The 19860-nt window shown below is 42.1% G+C and overlaps 1 protein-coding gene across 5 annotated transcripts in view; it reads left to right on the plus strand.

Annotated features, from left to right (window-relative positions):
* The first annotated feature begins 183 nt into the window (after positions 1–183).
* Positions 184–19860, plus strand: part of aldh5a1 (aldehyde dehydrogenase 5 family, member A1 (succinate-semialdehyde dehydrogenase)) — a 23448-nt gene continuing 3771 nt past the window's right edge. The window contains exons 1-11 of one of the 5 annotated variants that reach the window (XR_007884607.1): positions 187–595; positions 3886–3969; positions 4422–4592; positions 5126–5242; positions 5319–5462; positions 5844–5987; positions 6064–6222; positions 8834–8997; positions 9831–9921; positions 10523–10581; positions 10838–10922. Coding sequence is in view for 3 of the 5 variants with exons in the window: in XM_051399356.1 (XP_051255316.1) it covers positions 308–595; positions 3886–3969; positions 4422–4592; positions 5126–5242; positions 5319–5462; positions 5844–5987; positions 6064–6222; positions 8834–8997; positions 10523–10581; positions 10838–11049 (1542 nt within the window). In the remaining 2 variants the exon portion in view is untranslated. Of the gene's footprint in view, positions 596–3885; positions 3970–4421; positions 4593–5125; positions 5243–5318; positions 5463–5843; positions 5988–6063; positions 6223–8833; positions 8998–9830; positions 9922–10522; positions 10582–10837; positions 12535–14973; positions 15416–17681; positions 17766–18246; positions 18418–18834; positions 18952–19027; positions 19172–19265; positions 19410–19485; positions 19645–19860 lie in introns of those variants that run through there. The other 4 variants (XR_007884608.1, XM_051399356.1, XM_051399358.1 and 1 more) reach the window with 4 other exon arrangements.

Raw genomic sequence — 19860 nt, forward strand, 5'->3', positions numbered from 1 at the left:
AACATTTATTCAACGTATCTGTTGTGAAAACAATTAACAAACAAATACACAACGACATTCTTTTATCATCATTTTAATATTTGAATTGTGACTTTTTACATTAATCATGACCCCATTTCATCTATTGTCTCCTGGTGGAAAAATCCTGTGTCTTAGACATTGAACGCATCAGTGATGTGGAGCAGAAGGGGTCCGTGAAGTGCTCTCCGGTTGTGTTTGTGCGGTGTCACGTGGTTGAAACCGACCGGAAGCTGCTGAGGACACAAACCCACAGAACCCGAGCCAGCTCCGGACAGTCGGCCCCGGTATGTCCACTCTCTGCGTGCTGAGGACTCGCTGCTTCCTCCGGCAGGTCCTCCCCGGCCTGCCCGCCGCCATGCACCGACACTACAGCCTGGATGTCTCCGCTCCGCTGCTCCGGACGCAGGGTTACGTCGACGGCCGCTGGGTCTCCGCAGCCTCGGTGTTCCCCGTTCTGGACCCGGCCACCGGGAAGGAGATAGCCCGGGTGTCGGACTGCGGGCCGGCTGAAGCCAAGCAGGCTGTGGACGCCGCGTACAAGGCGTTTCACTCCTGGAAGCAGTGCACCGCTAAGGTACGGCAGCCGAACTGTACTCGGAAACATTTTCTGAACTCATAGGAACCGAACTTCAATTCGGCCTGTGTGTAATTCACCAAACAACACAGTATTTAGATACAATCCACAGTTTCAGTAAAGGAAGCTGCTGAATGCGTTCATGAAAACATGAACCGTAGCCACAAACACGACATGTTAAATTGCGAAATATTTGAATGGAGTTTGGCGTGAGGTAATTCTCTGCAGGTGTATTTGTGCAGCTCATTAACGGGGTCTGATTCACTGCGAGCTACCTGAGGCTCATCCTGTCAATACAGTGGTTTATAAGAGAGTTTGGAACTGATTGATTATCTGTTATTGATCAGACATTTATTAGTCAACACATTCACATCATACAGGAGGTCCATATCTCAGCATTTAGTTCATTTCTGTGAATAAAACTAAATGAAATAGTTATTTTTAAAGTTTAGATTATTATTTAAGATGTGAACTCACATTCAGCTAAAATAAATCTGACATATTTTACACACACACACACACACACACACACACACACACAATTACAATAACAGCAGAGAACAGCTGATAAACAGTGAACTCTGATATTATATTTATTTGAGATATTTAGATGCATTTTGAGCAGATTATTTCCTGGTTTAAATATTGTGTGTGTGTGTGTGTGTGTGTGTGTGCTGTGTGTCTGTTTGTTTGTCTGTGTGTGTGTTTGTGTTGCAGGTCAGTGATTTCAGGTAATAACTCAGAGAGACAAAGTCCAGCTGTCAGCCAGTCAGTGACACTTTAAGTTTCTCGGTTTGATATTTATTAACAGGATGCAAATGTTTAAAAATGTTTATAAGTAGGGAAATATTCAAACTGCTGCTTCCTCGATAAAGTTCAATAACCTGAATACACTCCCGTTACGAACAGACGTTTTATACAGTTTTATATAAACTTAAACGCTTCTTCATACAAATGTTTCCACCAAGTTTAAATTTACTCAGTTTTCTTCCACTAAATCAGATTATTACATTAAAACAGCTGATGTAGGATAACAAGCATTTTTTAATAATTGAATCTTTACACTTTGAGGATCATTAATAATTATTTGGATGCATATTATCATTAATAAACTGAAATTAAACAAATGTTAAACATTATAATGGTTATATTTTAATAATGATATAAAGTCAAAGTCAGTGGAACAAACTGGAATTATATTGTGTTTAATCTGAATCAGTGACTCTAATATCATTTGTAGAATTAATTTATGTTAACTTATTTTATTAAGTGTGTCATTATCATCAAAATAAACAATAAAAAAAATTAAAAATATATATATATTTTAATTTTGTTTGAAGGAGTAAATTGATATGAAACAACTAGTAAAATATACTAAAATAAAGATTTTTATCATATTTGTAATGTTTCGGTTGAGACCGGCAGTTTGAGACCCCTCCTTTAAGGACTGTCAGAGATTGATCCTGAGATTAATCACAAACAATCACATATATCAATATTTGATTGGAAAAACAATCCAAATGAAGATTAGCACATTAGTAAAGCAGTTTGTTTTTCCATTTACACGTCTGATGGCGACGGTTCAAACTCCAGCGGCTCCTGGAAGATGTTTAAACGAAGCTCTGGTTGGCTGCCGGCGGCGGCCGTATTTGACCTTTGGTGGATGTTTTCCGCTCTGTGAAATATTAATCTGATTTGTTTCAGTGAGCGAGAACCAGATTGATCAAACTTCAGAGTCTCACTCACCTCCGTCCACACGTGAATCCGTCACTGTTCACAGGAATCAAATATTAACTCTGAATAAAAAAACAACAGATGATAGAAGCAGGAAGTCTGAACATTCCCAAGTTCTTTATTTCTTTAAACCTTTTATCCATTTTTAGGTTATTTTATTCAATCGTTTATATATTTTTAACATTTTAGACATTTGTTTAAATAATTTATCTTCTTTTAGATATTCCTGTTTGTGATCTGATTGGTTCTCCTGATGCTGTGTGCGATCTGATTGGTTCTTGTGGTGGCAATTTGTTTAATAAAGCATACAAAGTATGATCTTATCTTTCTGTAAGGTTTTATTCAAGTCATCCATGAATGGTCAACGCAACCGTCACACACTCTCGTATGTGAAAGTCCGAAAGAGCCCCGATTGGAAGAAGCAGTACACTCTAACACAGTTACACATTCCTGAGTTCTGGGACAGTAAACAGACAGATAGTGTGGTGAGATGATCATGTCCTTGACTTCTTACTGACATCTCGCTGTTTACTTACTTGGACATAGAGTGCAGTTAGAAACATATGGAGAGAATTTTGTTTATATATTTGAGAGCAAAAAAGAGTAAGTGGCAATCAAAAAAAATTTTGAGATCGAAACAGAACAGGTTGCAATTGGAAAAAAAAAATATGAGAGAACATATTTCTTCAGCTTCAATCAAAACTAATGTTTGTAAGTACAAACATACGACCATTTTGCGTCCTCTTTGCTTGCGAGTTATAAAGTTTTGCTTGCGAATTCAACTGCACTTGATGGGCGGGGCCTACGCTGGTGGACGAGAGAAGAGTTTCTATTGGTTGGTTTGACCTGGCTACGTCTAACACCCACTTCTCCATTGTGCTGTGCTGCTTGGAGAAGCCTGTTGCTCTTGAAACGTTTCCCATAAGTAATGAATTGCGCTATATATTGTTGGCTACAGCCTGCAGTACATTCACAACAACAACAACAACAACAACAACAACACAAGTAATGAATTATAATGCCCTGCTGCTGCAAGCACACTGATTAGCAGCAACATGGTTGTCTGTGCTAGTCACAGCCTGAGCAGAGTAGCCTAATGAGTGAGTGAATTACAGGGAGGCGTATTCAACGTAGGGCTGTGATTGAAACATTTAGTGTTGCATGGTACTCGCGGTGCGAGTTATTTGCCACAGCGTAGGCTGCAGTTGAACTTGCAAGCAAAGAGGACGCAAAATGTTTTTACTTACAAACATTAGTTTTGATTGAAGTTGAAGAAATATGTTCTCTCATATTTTTTTTTCAATTGCAACATGTTCTGTTTCGATCTCAAAAATCTTTTTTTGATTGCCACTTACTCTTTTTTGCTCTCAAATCTCTTTTTTGGTTTCAAATCTATTCTATTTGATTGAATAATAAAGGAACAAAATTCTCTCCATAGAAACAGGGTTAAAGGTTATATGCATATAATAGCCTCTTTAACAGTTGCGTATGGTTTTACAATGACCAGGTCAAAGGGTGTATAGGTTCTTAAAAATTGCCATTACATTCTCCTGCAGGAGCGGAGCATCCTGTTGAGGAAGTGGTTCGACCTGCTGACGCTGCACAAAGAGGATTTGGCCAAACTGATCACATTCGAGAGTGTGAGTATCAGAGTCCACTGATTGATTGATTGTTTTTAAACTGAATGTTATTTAACAGTACTGATTATATAAAAGTGGATATTGTTAATACGATTTAACTGTCGGTGGTTTGGTTTGTGGCACAAGTTTTAACAACTGATCAGTTTTTAGTTAATGTTTTTAACAGTTTATCAATAACTCTCAGCTACTTTGATTCATCTATTTTAAAAGGATTTCTTTCAATCATTTATACAATTTTATAGCTCCGTTTTCCAACAATGTGTCGCCAAATTTGTATATTTGCTAAATTTTGTCCCTTTTGACAATTTTTAGATGATTTTTTAATTATTTACACATTTTTGCAAACTTTTACAAACATTTATCTTTTACTTGTAGCTGTTTTGACAGTTTATCCTATTTTAAATTATTATTTCAATCTTTATTTTGAATTTACTGTGCGCTGTGCATCGCAGGGTAAGCCCATGCGGGAGTCTCTCGCGGAGATCACGTACTCCGCCTCCTTCCTGGAGTGGTTTTCGGAGGAGGCTCGGCGCGTGTACGGCGACATCGTCCCGTCGCCTGCCAAAGACCGAAAGATCCTCCTCCTCAAACAGCCTGCGGGGGTCGCCTCCATCATCACACCGGTGAGCAGCTCAACCTCACTGTGGGTCAGATTGTTTCCTCCAGCGCCACCATGAGGGCAAAGTTTGAATTTCTCCAAGACTTTGTGTTTAGTGAAAGGCAAATGTTAGCATGCTGACATGCTGAACCAGTGGTTCCTAACCTGGGGGTTGCGACCCAAAGTAGCCAAAGCTTTTACATGAGGTCGCAAGGTCTTCTTGATTTTAACTCGTATTAGAAAACTTAAAAAAATATACTCAGTAGGCCTGTAACTCATTACATTCATTTCTGTGAAGAAAACTGAATTAAATTGTTATTTTTAAAGTTTAGATTACACTGTAAAACCAGATAAGTTCATTTAACAAAAAAAATTGTTGAAACTGATTTAAGATTTTAAGTAAAACTAACTCATTGTTTTCATGTAAACAGTTTCAATAATCTTTCTGAGTTAAAATAAGTCATATATTCATTTACAGAGTTGGAAACAGATAAAATCTTTAATCTTTTAAGTCATCTAAAAGTGGAAATGCTGATGTTTGGTTGTGTTGTTCCACAGTGGAACTTCCCGAGCGCTATGATCACCAGGAAGGTTGGAGCAGCTCTCGCTGCCGGCTGCACGGTGGTGGTCAAACCAGCTGAGGACACGCCGCTGTCGGCACTCGCTCTGGCCGAGGTCGGCACACTGAACATTTAACACTTCATGTTTTTTAGTTTCCTTCCTGTAAATAACACGGTTACACGTCCTGCAGCTGGCGGAGCAGGCGGGGATCCCGGCGGGGGTGTTCAACGTGGTTCCCTGTTCCAGAGAGAAGACTCCAGCAGTCGGGGAGGTTCTCTGTACCGACCCGCTGGTCGCCAAAATCTCCTTCACCGGCTCCACCACCACTGGCAAGGTCAGACCCTCCGACGCTGGTTACTTTGAGTTTTCTGAAAATTTATTAAATTTCAGTAATTTATTCATTTTCTAGCAAACTTTTTCTTTCTTTAATCTGTTTAAACAATTTTTTGATGATTTTTCAATAGTTTCTGCATTTTTAGCTAAAATTTATAACAGTTTATGTTCCCATTTAACCTTTTTTAAATAAGCCAGAAGGATCTGGGTTCACAAAGAGAGACTCCTTCGAGAGTTCATTAACGTTATCGTTCGTATCGGTATCGTTGGCGCTGGCTTTATTCCCAGAGTTCCTCACTTTATGCACTTAATGCTGTTTGACTGTAATGTTAATAAATCAGGAGCTAAACAGTAAAACTTTACATTTTAACTCTCCCCTCAGTTGCTGCTGAAAATGGCTGCCGACACCGTGAAGAAGGCAACCATGGAGCTGGGTGGCCACGCCCCCTTCATTGTGTTCGACAGCGCCGATGTCGACAAGGCGGTGGCCGGAGCCATGGCCTCCAAGTTCAGGAACTCTGGACAGGTAGAGTCTGACTGAAGTTTACACAGCTCTGTTACTGCAGTTCCTCACCCTGCTCACCCTCCTCTTCCTCCCGCAGACGTGCGTGTGCTCAAACCGCTTTCTGGTGCAGAGCGGCATCCACGATCGCTTCATGGAGAAACTGGGCAAAGCGATGGACGCCGAGCTGCGTGTGGGCCATGGCTCAGAGCCCGACACGACCCAGGGGCCGCTCATCAACACCAGAGCTGCAGAGAAGGTAAACCAGGGACCCGCAGTGCTCTGATACTCTTATATATTCTTATATATTCTTACTTATTCTTACTTATTCTATACCATTCTCTGTCTGTATCGTTTTTTTTGTTTTTTTTTCTTCAAAAAAATCCATGTAAAATCCATTTATGTTTGAATTAATAATAATAATAATAATAATAATTATTATTATTATTATTAATAAAATAAAACCTCTCCGGGAACCATCACCTTACCAAGTGGTCTGAGGTGAGGGGCCAGACTAAGAATGGTTCACAGAAGACCCCATGAAAGGACGTGGAAGATATAGACAGACCCGGCCCGGAGGAAGCCCGGGGCCCCCCGTCTGGAGCCAGGCCTGGAAGGGGGGCCCGAAAACAAGCGCCTGGTGGCCGGGCTTGCCATGGAGCATAGGCCAAAAGAGTGACGTGGACATATCTTCATCCTGTGGGCCCACCGCTCACGGGAGAAACCACTGGGGTTGGGTGCAATGCCAAATGGATGACAGTAAAGGCAGGGGGTCTTGATAGACCAGACCCGGGCCAGAAGCTGGCTTTGGGGACGTGGAATGTCACTTCGCTGGGGGGGGAGGAAGTGAAGGAAGTTGTGTGGGAGGTGGAACCCTATCGATCAGATCTGGTGGGGCTTACATCTACGTTCAGTCGAGGCTCTGGATCCTTACTCCTGGATAGGTGTTGGACCCTATTCTTCTCTGGAGTTGCCAAAGGTGTGAGGCACCGGCCTGGTGTGGGGATACTCACAGCTGTCCCCGGCTGAGCGCTGTTGCGTTGGAGTTCCCCCCCGGTGGACAAGAGGGTTGCCTCCCTACACCTACGAGCTGTTGACTGTTGTGCCTATGCACCAAACAGTAGTGCAGAGTACGGCCTTCTTGGAGACCCTGAATGAAGTCCTGTATCGGGCTCCCGTGATGGTGGGTTGGTTTAGGTGGCGGGGGAAGCCACTGGACAGACCTGCTAAACCCAAACGTGTAGTATGGGTGAACTGGGAACGTCTGGAGTAGGCCCCTGTCCGAGAGACATTCAACTCCCACCTCCGGTGGAGCTTCTCTGGCATCCCTGTGGAGGCTGGGGACATCGAACCAGAGTGGTTGGTGTTCAAAGCTTCTATTGCTGAAGTTGTCTATGAGCTGTGGTCTTAAGGTCCTGGGTGCCTCATGGGGCGGTAACCCTCAACACCGTGGTGGACACCGGTGGTCAGGGAAGCCGTCCGGCAGTTGCAGGGTACCAACAGGTCTGGAGGACTGCAGCCTCAGCTGTGAGGAAGGCAAAACAGCAGGTGTGGGAGGTGTTCGGAGAAGTCATGGAGAGACTTTCAGACGGCACCAAGGCACTTCTGGAAAACCGTCCGACACTCTCAGGAGGGGGAAGCGGGGAACCATCCAAGCTGTTTATAGCAGGGGTGGGACGCTGCTGACCTCAACTGAGGAGGTAATTGGGCGGTGGAAAGAGCACTTTGGGGAACTCCTGAACTCAACTAGTCCAACAATCCCACCGTCTGTGATAGAGGCAGGGCTGGAGGATGATGGGGGGATCTAAATCAATTTCCTTTTGGGAAGTCACTGAGGTAGTCAAACAACTCCACAGCAAAGCCCCAGGGATTAATGAGATTCGCCCAGAAATACTGAAGGCTCTGGTTGTTGAGGGGCTGTTTTTGTTGAAACGCCTTTTCAACATCGCATGGAAGTCGGGGACAGCGCCAAAGGAGTCGCGGACTGGGGTGGTGGTTCCCCCATTCAAAAAGGGGGACCAGAGGGTGTGTGCAAACTACAGAGGCATCACACTACTCAGCCTCCCTGGGAAAGTTTACCCTAAGGTGCTAGAAAGGAGGGTTCGGTTGATTGTCGAACCTCTGATTGAAGAGGAACAGTGCAGGTTCCGTCCTGGTCATGGAACAACAGACCAACTCTTCAATCCCGCAAGTGAAATGGAAGGGGCCCTGGGAATATGCCGATCCGGTGTACATGTGCTTTGTGGATTTGGAGAAGGCATATGACCGGGTTCCTCAGAGTATTCTGTGGGAGGTACTGCAGGAGTATGGGGCGAGGGGGTCACTTCTCAGGGTTATCCAATCCCTGTATTTACAAAGCGAGAGTTGTGTCCGGATTTTTGGTCGTAAGATTGCGGGTACAAGCGGGTTTCAGGACCCCACCCTGAAGCTTTGGCGACCCCTAGTGGGGGTTCCAACCCCCAGGTTTGTCTAGACTGATGGATCAGTAAGCTTTTATTAAATATCATCAATATCATAACTTTAGCTTTTTTCACCCAAAAACAGTTTTATATTTCTTTTTGAACCAAACAGTAATTTTACATTGAAACGCTTTATTTCAACTTCACAGAAACAAAACAAACCTTTGAAATATTGGGAAAGACAATAAAAAGTATGTATGTACAGTATATATCTCCAGATCTGAACTCATTTGATTAATTACTCTCACCTGTTTTCTTCTTACTTTGAAAGGTTTACATGTTCATCCAATTAGATATTGTCTATTAAAATGAAAACAGATTTTTGTAACTCTTTAATATCCATCAGCCTCACATAATAAAAGACAAGCCCTCGTGGCAGCAGTGTAACACCTGAGGCCATTTGTCTCCCAGGTGGTCCAGCAGGTGTCAGATGCAGTGTCCAGGGGAGCGAAGGTGTTGAAGGGCGGGAAGCGTCTGGACGGGTCCTTCATGGAGCCCACCCTGCTGGCCAACGTCACCACAGATATGCTCTGCATGAAGGAGGAAACCTTCGGCCCGCTGCTGCCCGTCATCAGGTCCGTACGCTCGCTCTGTTCGTGGAACTGAACGAGTCCTGAAGGACCAGTGTAGGATTTAGCATCTAGTGCTGTTGTGGTAGAGAAATAACGAGTTTCAACATGGCCGACCCCGTACACGAGGACCCGCCCCCTCTGTAGATGAAAGCTCATTCAGTGTTTCTCAAGCTCAGGAAACCTCAGGTTCACGCAGGAAGCAGATTTATTCCCAATGAAAAGATTATTTATTGTTGATTGTTGTTGAATCCTGAACAGAACCTGAGTTCATCCTGATTAATGAAAACATACCTATTAATATTAATATTAATATTATATTACATTTCTGGCGATACATCCTCCTCAATGTTTCACACTGGAGCTTTAATGTGTTCATAATTTATTGATCTATACTTCATACGATATACCAGGTTGTTCAAACTGAAAATATTGCACATACACACATAAACACAAGTGTTTGTGTGTGTTTGTGTGTGTTTGTGTGTGTGTGTGTGTGTGGCTCAAATATCTCTGCAGATCAGGATCAGACTGACCTGAGAGTTTCAACATGGCTGCTGTGTGGTTTAAGGGTGTGCAAGGTCGGCTTTGTTTCGACTATAAAGATACCGTTAATAAATTATTTCATAAATTATTTCCGTATTCCGCTAGCATTGTCAACGATAGCCACCGTAGCCACGTGCGCACCAGAGCCAATCACTGCAGAGCCCAAACATCCTGGAAAGTGAAAGTAAACTGATGTCTCGGTCCGAAGGGCTGGCGGTCGCTGTGATTTTTGATTTTTGATCACAAACACTCCGTGAGTTCTTCGCCGGTGACAGATGCTGTTTTTCGGGCAGAAATGTGACGAAGAGTCGGTAGGACAGACAGGAGGACAGACAGGAGGACAGACGCTTCTCCACGTACAGCTGTGGTATTTTTTTTCCTCATGTAAGTTTCCAAAGACAGTTACAGTTACTACGTTAATGTTGTTTGGTCCTGTAACGTTGCTTTGTGGGACATTTCTCTGTATTAAGTTGAGTGAGAGACCTGTGCAGTTATCAGACTGTCTGACCGACACGCCCTCGCTCCTGCGTCCCTGATACTACCTCCAGAGGAGGATCAGGGACGGAGCGACATTTCCCCCCTCACCGCATCTGAAACTTTCACACAGAGGAGGGTGCGGAGAATTGGCCTTGCTAAAAGCCAAATTATATGAAAACACATTTCACAACAAACCTAAATGTCCCTGACGTCCCACCTTCAAACACAACCTCATTTGGCCATCCATGAAAAAGTTACTCAACCTCCCACTTTTCTATAGCAGTACATACTTCCTACGGGCACTGCACTAGTAAATTATAAAATAAGAGTGATAATATTTCTTTGTTCATTATAAGAATCATTCCATATTCTGTATATTAGCTTATAGGGAAGGACTATATTACACCCTAACTCTGCATTAAAATAACAGGAGCCGCTGACAGCTGGTTGTATTCCGGTGCTGCAGACCTCTGTCGACCAATCAGAACATTTTGTTTCTGCTTTACAGGTTCAACACAGAGGAAGAGGCTCTGGCTATTGCTAATGCATCTAATGTTGGGCTGGCAGGTGAGTCCATCCTGCTGAGGGGTTCAACTGTTATTAACACAACAAACAGTTCTGACTCTTCAAATGTTAAGTTAGGCTTTAACTTCAAAACTATCAATCATTTCACATTCTGCGCACTTCAGTTGTGTCCTCCTAAGGGAGCCTTTGGAATAACCTGTTATTCAGTCTTAAAATGTGGACTTTGAAGGAGTTGAAGCTTTAAAAAGGGACCCAGCCTGGGGGGCTCTTTTTGATCTCTCTGTTGTTCTGTCCTCAGGTTACTGCTACTCGCAGGATGTGAGTCAGATCTGGCGGGTGATGGAGGCGTTGGAGGTGGGGATAGTTGGAGTCAACGAGGGCCTCCTGTCAACCCCAGAGGCCATGTTCGGTGGGGTCAAACAGTCCGGTCTGGGCTGCGAGGGCTCCAAGTATGGCATCAAAGAGTATCTGGAAGTGAAGTACGTGTGCTTCGGAGGCCTCAAACCCTGAATCAGGACAGAGCGACGGGTCCAGCCGGTACTATCATTAGAGGTCCTAACTGTAGAGCCCAGGTTTCCCTTAAAAATACAGTAAACCTCAACTATTAATGAGGGGATAAAAGTAGTCGAGTAACTTTTGACAAATCATAAAATATTTTTTATTATCCGTCAGCTGTCAGGACGGGTTCAGTGAGACGGGCTCCTCTTAATACTCCTCCATTATGAGAAACTGTTTCTTTCAGGCAATAATTAGCTTCAGTTAAAACCAACTTTAGGTAAATGTTTGTGTTTGAATCTTTAATTGAGAGAGTGAAACGTGTTCAAGCAAACATTCACATCAAAGAAAGATTGATTTAAAAAAAAAAAAAAAAGAAAAACGCATACCATGAAAATTTCCCATTATCAGACGGTGATTGGCACATACAGCGTACTTCCTGTTTCCAGTAGGGGGCGCTATGAGTAGGACCGAATATTTGCATGGCTTGGCGAAACGTCACAAACAGCACGTTTAATCCTGATGGTGTTTAGATCGCACTGTTCAAAGCTGGAGTGGATCCGATCAATTCCAGAGGAGGAGGAGTTAAAATACAAGGCGCCAAAACGCTAAAAATTTCCACTAAATCCAAAATGAGTTGAGTTTTTGAGCGTGTTTGTGGTCACGCGATTCAATTGACATAAAAATTATAATTTAATTGGACGAAAAGCACAAAGGATCGATTTATGCTTTATTCACATTTTCAAACAATATTTTTTTACAGAGAAAACATGACGAGTCAGTCAAAATCCTCTCCAATGAACTTCTACAAATCCCGTCAAGACCAGGACAGACGTGCTAATGTTACCTTAAACTCTGATATAGCATCATGCGGGGCCGTCTCCCACACAGCGGACGTTCCAGTGCTAAAAAACAATATAAACTGCAACGGTTTCCTACATGTGAACTTCCTCCAGCAGCACATAGATCCTCGTTTAAAACAGGAGAAAAGCCGGACACTCGGTAGAGATGGGAGAATTTAATTTTGATAAAAATAAATTGTATATATAAATTTTATTTTTCTATGATTAAAACATAAATATATGCTGTCATATTGAACACATGTTCAGATTGGCTCTATAGATAATTAATGTGCCATTTATACAACACTTAACAGCTTCAGTATGAAACATTTCAATGACATCTGTCAGACATCAGTATTGCTAAAACATAAATAAATAAATGAATATAAATGTTGAATGAATGGTCTGATGTTGAATAGTATGCATGTAGCCAACAACCTAATGTTATCAGAAGAAATAAATGTCAGAATATTCCTGTATAGAGATCAAATGTCATTAATTATTCTAGAATAGTAGTTTAATAAATACCTCGTTATTGTGTAATTTGCTTTTTTTTCTGAGCCTGAAAGTAAAAATTATAGTTGTCATAAGTGCCATGTAATTAATTATTATTTCTAATTTATGTTTACTTATTAAAGAGTAACTGAGAACTCGTTCATTTGGTGTGGTTAACTGGACTTTTATTGTGATGGGTCACTTCCTGTCACTGTAACCTGATGCAGCTTGATGTCGCGCGATGTCCAGGTGATTAAACTCCTGGCACGGTGTTACTCTCTCGCTCGCCCACATCGCGTGATACCTTTTTGACCTCAGGTGGCCCGATCCGCCGCCGACGCACGACAAAGGATTATAGTCCGGTATAAGGATAATAGTCCGGTATGAGGATTACAGTCCGGTATGAGGATTACAGTCCGGTATGAGGATTACAGTCTGGTATAAGGATTATAACCAGGTATAAGGATTACAGTCCGGTATGAGGATTATAGTCTGGTATAAGGATAATAGTCCGGTATGAGGATTACAGTCCGGTATGAGGATTATAGTCTGGTATAAGGATAATAGTCCGGTATGAGGATTACAGTCCGGTATGAGGATTACAGTCCGGTATAAGGATTACAGTCTGGTATAAGGATTATAACCAGGTATAAGGATTACAGTCCGGTATGAGGATTATAGTCTGGTATAAGGATAATAGTCCGGTATGAGGATTACAGTCCGGTATGAGGATTATAGTCTGGTATAAGGATAATAGTCCGGTATGAGGATTACAGTCCGGTATAAGGATTACAGTCCGGTATAAGGATTATAACTGGGTATAAGGATTATAGCCAGGATTATAACTGGGTATAAGGATTATAGCCCAGTATAAGGATTATAACCGGGTATAAGGATTATAGCCCGGTATAAGGATTATAACCGGGTATAAGGATTATAGCCCGGTATAAGGATTATAACCGGGTATAAGGATTATAGCCCGGTATAAGGATTACAGCCCGGTATAAGGATTACAGCCCGGTATAAGGATTATAACCGGGTATAAGGATTATAGCCCGGTATAAGGATTATAGCCCGGTATAAGGATTATAGCCCGGTATAAGGATTATAACCGGGTATAAGGATTATAGCCCGGTATAAGGATTATAGCCCGGTATAAGGATTATAACCGGGTATAAGGATTACAGCCCGGTATAAGGATTATAACCGGGTATAAGGATTATAGCCCGGTATAAGGATTATAACCGGGTATAAGGATTATAACCGGGTATAAGGATTATAGCCCCGTCTGCCAGATGACTTTACCAGAGCAACGCGACGTTAACGCAGAGTCATTAACTCTGCAGAGCAACGAGTCAAACACCTTTCCTCTTGCAACCTGTACCAGCGGACATTGCATAGCAGAGACTGTTTGGACTTCAGAACCACAACTCTGATCAGCCTGGCTCACAGGACCGCCAGCTGACCCACGCAGCTCACGGTAACGTACTGTGCATAGACAGATAACTTAACAAGAACTGTTTAATTACTGTTAATGTTACTGATGTGTTTTATTCAGGTTATTGTTGTGGTGTTGTTCTGATTAACACAGGTTACTGTATATCTCATATGAAAACCTTTATTTATACAGCGTTCATATGGAGCTTTCATACAAAACTGTTTCTTTTGATGGTAAAAAGTTGCATTTATACAGTAAAATACGGAATAAAACTCAACAGTACTAATATTATTTTACTTTAACAGGGTATATGTTCTATTACAGTAAAGTTCAACCACAGCTGCCAGTTTATTGTTAAAATATCATTTTTCTCAGTTAACTATTAAATTAATCAGCAACTATTTCAATAATCAATTAAATCTTTTTCAGACTTTTTTTTAATAGAAAAAGCTTTTTTCACCATTTTATGGATCAAACTACTAAAAGATTAATTGAGAAAAAGAACGTCATTAATCAATAATGAAAGTAACCGTTAGCCCTAAAAATGTCAAAATTATTAGATAAAATAGACGTCACCATTATTCTTTTGTCTTTTTAATGTTAAATATATTTACACTATAAAACAATGATCTATAAATCCAGGTGAAGTCTACTTTAATACAAATAATCAGGCTTACATTTACAGCAGAGTGCTGTTATTGGATTTTAAAAGTTATAGAACTATAATAAAAGTCATTATCTGTGAGATTACAGTAATTATTGCTGTTTACACTGATAACAACTGTATTTGGACAGTTTACCTTATACACTGATAAACAACATTTATTCAACGTTTCTGTTGGGGAAAACTTCCAGAGATAGATAGATGGAGAGATGGATGGAGAGATGGAGAGATAGATATTCCTTTATTGATCCCCCTTAGGAGAAATTCAGGTTGACACAGCAGCAATAGGGCAAAGTACTGCAAATCAGAGTACAAAGAATATCACAATTAAACAAGATATCTGTCAATTAACAAACAAATACACAACGACATTCTTTCATCATCATTTTAATATTTGAATTGTGACTTTTTACATTAATCATGACCCCATTTCATCTATTGTCTCCTCCTCTTGGTGGAAATAGGCTCCTGTGTCTTGGACATTGAACGCATCAGTGATGTGGAGCAGAAGGGGTCCGTGAAGTGCTCTCCGGTTGTGTTTGTGCGGTGTCACGTGGTTAACGCGTCCTCGTCCGGACTGGTTGAAACCGACCGGAAGCTGCTGGGGACACAAACCCACAGAACCCGAGCCAGCTCCGGACAGTCGGCCCCGGTATGTCCACTCTCTGCGTGCTGAGGACTCGCTGCTTCCTCCGGCAGGTCCTCCCCGGCCTGCCCGCCGCCATGCACCGACACTACAGCCTGGATGTCTCCGCTCCGCTGCTCCGGACGCAGGGTTACGTCGACGGCCGCTGGGTCTCCGCAGCCTCGGTGTTCCCCGTTCTGGACCCGGCCACCGGGAAGGAGATAGCCCGGGTGTCGGACTGCGGGCCGGCTGAAGCCAAGCAGGCTGTGGACGCCGCGTACAAGGCGTTTCACTCCTGGAAGCAGTGCACCGCTAAGGTACGGCAGCCGAACTGTACTCGGAAAACTGTCAATTAAACATTAACGTCGCACATTCTCCGGGAAAGCAACAAAAACGTTAAACCAAGAGTATTTTCTGAACTCATAGGAACCGAACTTCAATTCGGCTAGTGTGTAATTAACCAAATAACACAGTATTTAGATAAAATCCACAGTTTCACTTTAGTTTGTCATCGCTCGATGCAGCCCCCTCGTTGAACCGTACCTATAGGAATATGTAGGACTTGCTGAGTGTTCGCTACCCATTAATGTGAAAGGAAAGAGAGTCTTTCAAATAGTAAAGGAAGCTGCTGAATGCGTTCATGAAAACGTAGCCACACACACACACGACATGTTAAATTGCGAAATATTTGAATGGAGTTTGGCGTGAGGTAATTCTCTGCAGGTGTATTTGTGCAGCTCATTAACGGGGTCTGATTCACTGTGAGCGACCTGAGGCTCATCCTGTCAATACAGTGGTTTATAAGAGAGTTTGGAACTGATTGATTATCTGTTATTGATCAGACATTTATTAGTCAACACATTCACATCATACAGGAGGTCCATATCTCAGCATTTAGTTCATTTCTGTGAATAAAACTAAATGAAAGTTATTTTTAAAGTTTAGATTATTATATTTTACATATATATATATATATATATATATATATATATATATATATATATATATATATATATTTAGATGCATTGTGAGCAGATTATTTCCTGTTAGCATCATTGTTTAATCAAATTCTGTCTGTATTCTTTATTTTTGTCTTTTTTAACGATCATACAGACTTAATATTCGTATAGTTAGACAGAAATGAATCAAACGCTGAGATATTGGCCTGCTGTGTATAACCTTTTAAAGTTGTTGTTGTGACCTCCTTGTGAAGCCTTGACGACCTCTACGAGGGGCCCCGACCCCCAGGTTGGGAACCACTGGATTAGTGCATTATAATTTGTATTTATAATTTTAAATCTGCAAAGTAACTAAAACTATCAAATCAAATGAACGTTGTTTGAGTAAATGTACTTAATAACACTGCAGGTGTGTGTGTGTGTGTGTGTGTGTGTGCGAGTGCGTCTGTATCTGTGTGTGTGTGTGTGTGTGTGTCAGTCAGTCAGTTAATAAAGTTCAAAGTCCAGCTGTTCGGTGACACTTTAAGTTCCTCGGTTTGACATTTATTAACAGGATGCAAATGTTTAATAAAGTAACTCCCGTTACTAACAGACGTTTTATACAGTTTTATATCGTCTTTGTTGTTTTCCACCAATTTAAATTTACTCAGTTTTCTTCCACTAAATCAGACTATTACATTAAAACAGCTGATGTAGGATAACAACCATTTAGCTACAGAGAAGGCTCTGTAGGTGGAGTCAGGAGGTTTGCATCAGATGAGCGGAGGCTATGGGATGGATTGTAGCGGTGGAGCAGGTCAGTAACGTAGGAAGGGGCCTGGTTATGGAGGGCTTTGTGTGTGAGGAGAGGATTTTGAACTGAGTACGTTGTGGGACCGGGAGCCAGTGGAGGTTCTGGAGGACAGGAGTAATGTGGTCGCGGGTGTGGGTGAGCAGATGAGTAGCAGAGTTCTGGATGTACTGGAGTTTATTTAAGGTTTTGGATGGTGTGCTGTACAGGATGCTGTTGCAGTAATTCATTCTGGAGGTGATGAAGGCGTGGATGAGGGTTTCTGCAGCAGAGAAGGAGAGTGATGGGCGGAGTCGGGCTTTGTTTTTGAGGTGAAAGAAGGCAGTTCTGGTGATTTGGATAATGTGGTGTTCAAAGGAGAGGTTATTGTCAAAGATGACTCTGAGGTTGCGACTGTGAAGGGATGGAGACAGAGTGGAGGTGTCGACAGCGAGGCAGAAACTGTGAGTGGTTTTAGTGATGGATTTGGGACTGATGATGATCTTGTCTGTTTTGTCGCAGTTAGGTTTAAGGAAGCTGGGGTGCATCCAGGATTTAATGTCAGTGAGGCAGTTGGAGAGAGTGGAGTGAGTGGCGGAGGGGATGGATTTGGTGGAGATGTAAAGCTGGACGTCGTCGACATAACAGTCAATTCAATTTGTGTTTTTTTTTATGCGAGAAACATCAAATCTTTACACTTTGAGGATCATTAATAATTATTTGGATGCTCATATATCAATATTTGATTGAAAAACAACATTTTTAGATTGAACCATTTATATATTAACGTTTTAGACATGATGACTGATTGGTTCTCCTGATGCTGTGTGTGCAATCTGATTGGTTCTCCTGCAGGAGCGGAGCATCCTGTTGAGGAAGTGGTTCGACCTGCTGACGCTGCACAAAGAGGATTTGGCCAAACTGATCACATTCGAGAGTGTGAGTATCAGAGTCCATTGATTGATTGATTGTTTTTAAACTGAATGTTATTTAACAGTACTGATTATATAAAGTGGATATTGTTAATACGATTTAACTGTCGGTGGTTTGGTTTGTGGCACAAGTTTTAACCACTGATCAGTTTTTAGTTAATGTTTTTAACAGTTTATCAATAACTCTCAGCTACTTTGATTCATCTATTTTAAAAGGATTTCTTTCAATCATTTATACAATTTTATAGCTCCGTTTTCCAACAATGTGTCGCCAAATTTGTATATTTGCTAAATTTGACAATTTTCAGATGATTTTTAAATTTATAATTTTTTTGCACATTTTTACAACCATTTATATTTTGCTTGTAGCTGTTTATCCTATTTTACATTTTTTCAATCATTTCAAATTTTTTCTAGCTAAATTTAAGAATGTATCTGTTCCTGTGTGCGAGGCTCGTGGTGTCATTACTGTGCGCTGTGCATCGCAGGGTAAGCCCATACGGGAGTCTCTCGGGGAGATCGCGTACTCCGCCTCCTTCCTGGAGTGGTTTTCGGAGGAGGCTCGGCGCGTGTACGGCGACATCGTCCCGTCGCCTGCCAAAGACCGAAAGATCCTCCTCCTCAAACAGCCTGTGGGGGTCGCCTCCATCATCACACCGGTGAGCAGCTCAACCTCACTGTGGGTCAGATTGTTTCCTCAAGCGCCACCATGAGGGCAAAGTTTGAATTTCTCTTCACAGGAGGTCGCAAGGTCTTCTTGGTTTAACTAGAAAACTTAAAAAATATACTCAGTAGACCTGTAACTCATTATATTCATTTCTGTGAAGAAAACAGAATTAAATTGTTATTTTTAAAGTTTAGATTACACTGTAAAACCATTTAACTCAAAAAATTGTTGAAACTGATTTAAAATTTTAAGTAAAACTAACTCATTGTTTTCATGTAAACAGTTTCAGTAATCTTTAAAGTTAAAATAAGTCATATATTCATTTACAGAGTTGGAAACAGATAAAATCTTTAATCTTTTAAGTCATCTAAAAGTGGAAATGCTGATGTTTGGTTGTGTTGTTCCACAGTGGAACTTCCCGAGCGCTATGATCACCAGGAAGGTTGGAGCAGCTCTGGCTGCCGGCTGCACGGTGGTGGTCAAACCAGCTGAGGACACGCCGCTGTCGGCACTCGCTCTGGCCGAGGTCGGCACACTGAACATTTAACACTTCATGTTTTTTAGTTTCCTTCCTGTAAATAACACGGTTACGCGTCCTGCAGCTGGCGGAGCAGGCGGGGATCCCGGCGGGGGTGTTCAACGTGGTTCCCTGTTCCAGAGAGAAGACTCCAGCAGTCGGGGAGGTTCTCTGTACCGACCCGCTGGTCGCCAAAATCTCCTTCACTGGCTCCACCGCCACCGGCAAGGTCAGACCCTCCGACGCTGGTTACTTTGATTTATCCATTTTCAGTCATTTATTCATTTTTAACTTTCAACTTTACATTTTAACTCTCCCCTCAGTTGCTGCTGAAAATGGCTGCTGACACCGTGAAGAAGGCGTCCATGGAGCTGGGGGGCCACGCCCCCTTCATCGTGTTCGACAGCGCCGATGTCGACAAGGCGGTGGCCGGAGCCATGGCCTCCAAGTTCAGGAACTCTGGACAGGTAGAGTCTGACTGAAGTTTACACAGCTCTGTTACTGCAGTTCCTCACCCTGCTCACCCTCCTCTTCCTCCCGCAGACGTGCGTGTGCTCAAACCGCTTTCTGGTGCAGAGCGGCATCCACGATCGCTTCATGGAGAAACTGGGCAAAGCGATGGACGCCGAGCTGCGTGTGGGCCATGGCTCAGAGCCCGACACGACCCAGGGGCCGCTCATCAACACCAGAGCTGCAGAGAAGGTAAACCAGGGACCCGCAGTGCTCTGATACTCTTATATATTCTTATATATTATGTTTTTTTAAATAATAATAATATTGAAAGAAGAAATATATACTTACATTAACACTCATACAGACTCAAGTCTATTGATTGAATCTTTATTTGACAGATTCAGTGTTTTATTCTCACTGACAGTCGTCCATCGTTCTAATTAGGGGTGGGTAAAAATATCGATT

Source organism: Dicentrarchus labrax, unplaced genomic scaffold, assembly GCF_905237075.1.
Source record: "Dicentrarchus labrax unplaced genomic scaffold, dlabrax2021, whole genome shotgun sequence".
Taxonomy (NCBI): domain Eukaryota; kingdom Metazoa; phylum Chordata; class Actinopteri; family Moronidae; genus Dicentrarchus; species Dicentrarchus labrax.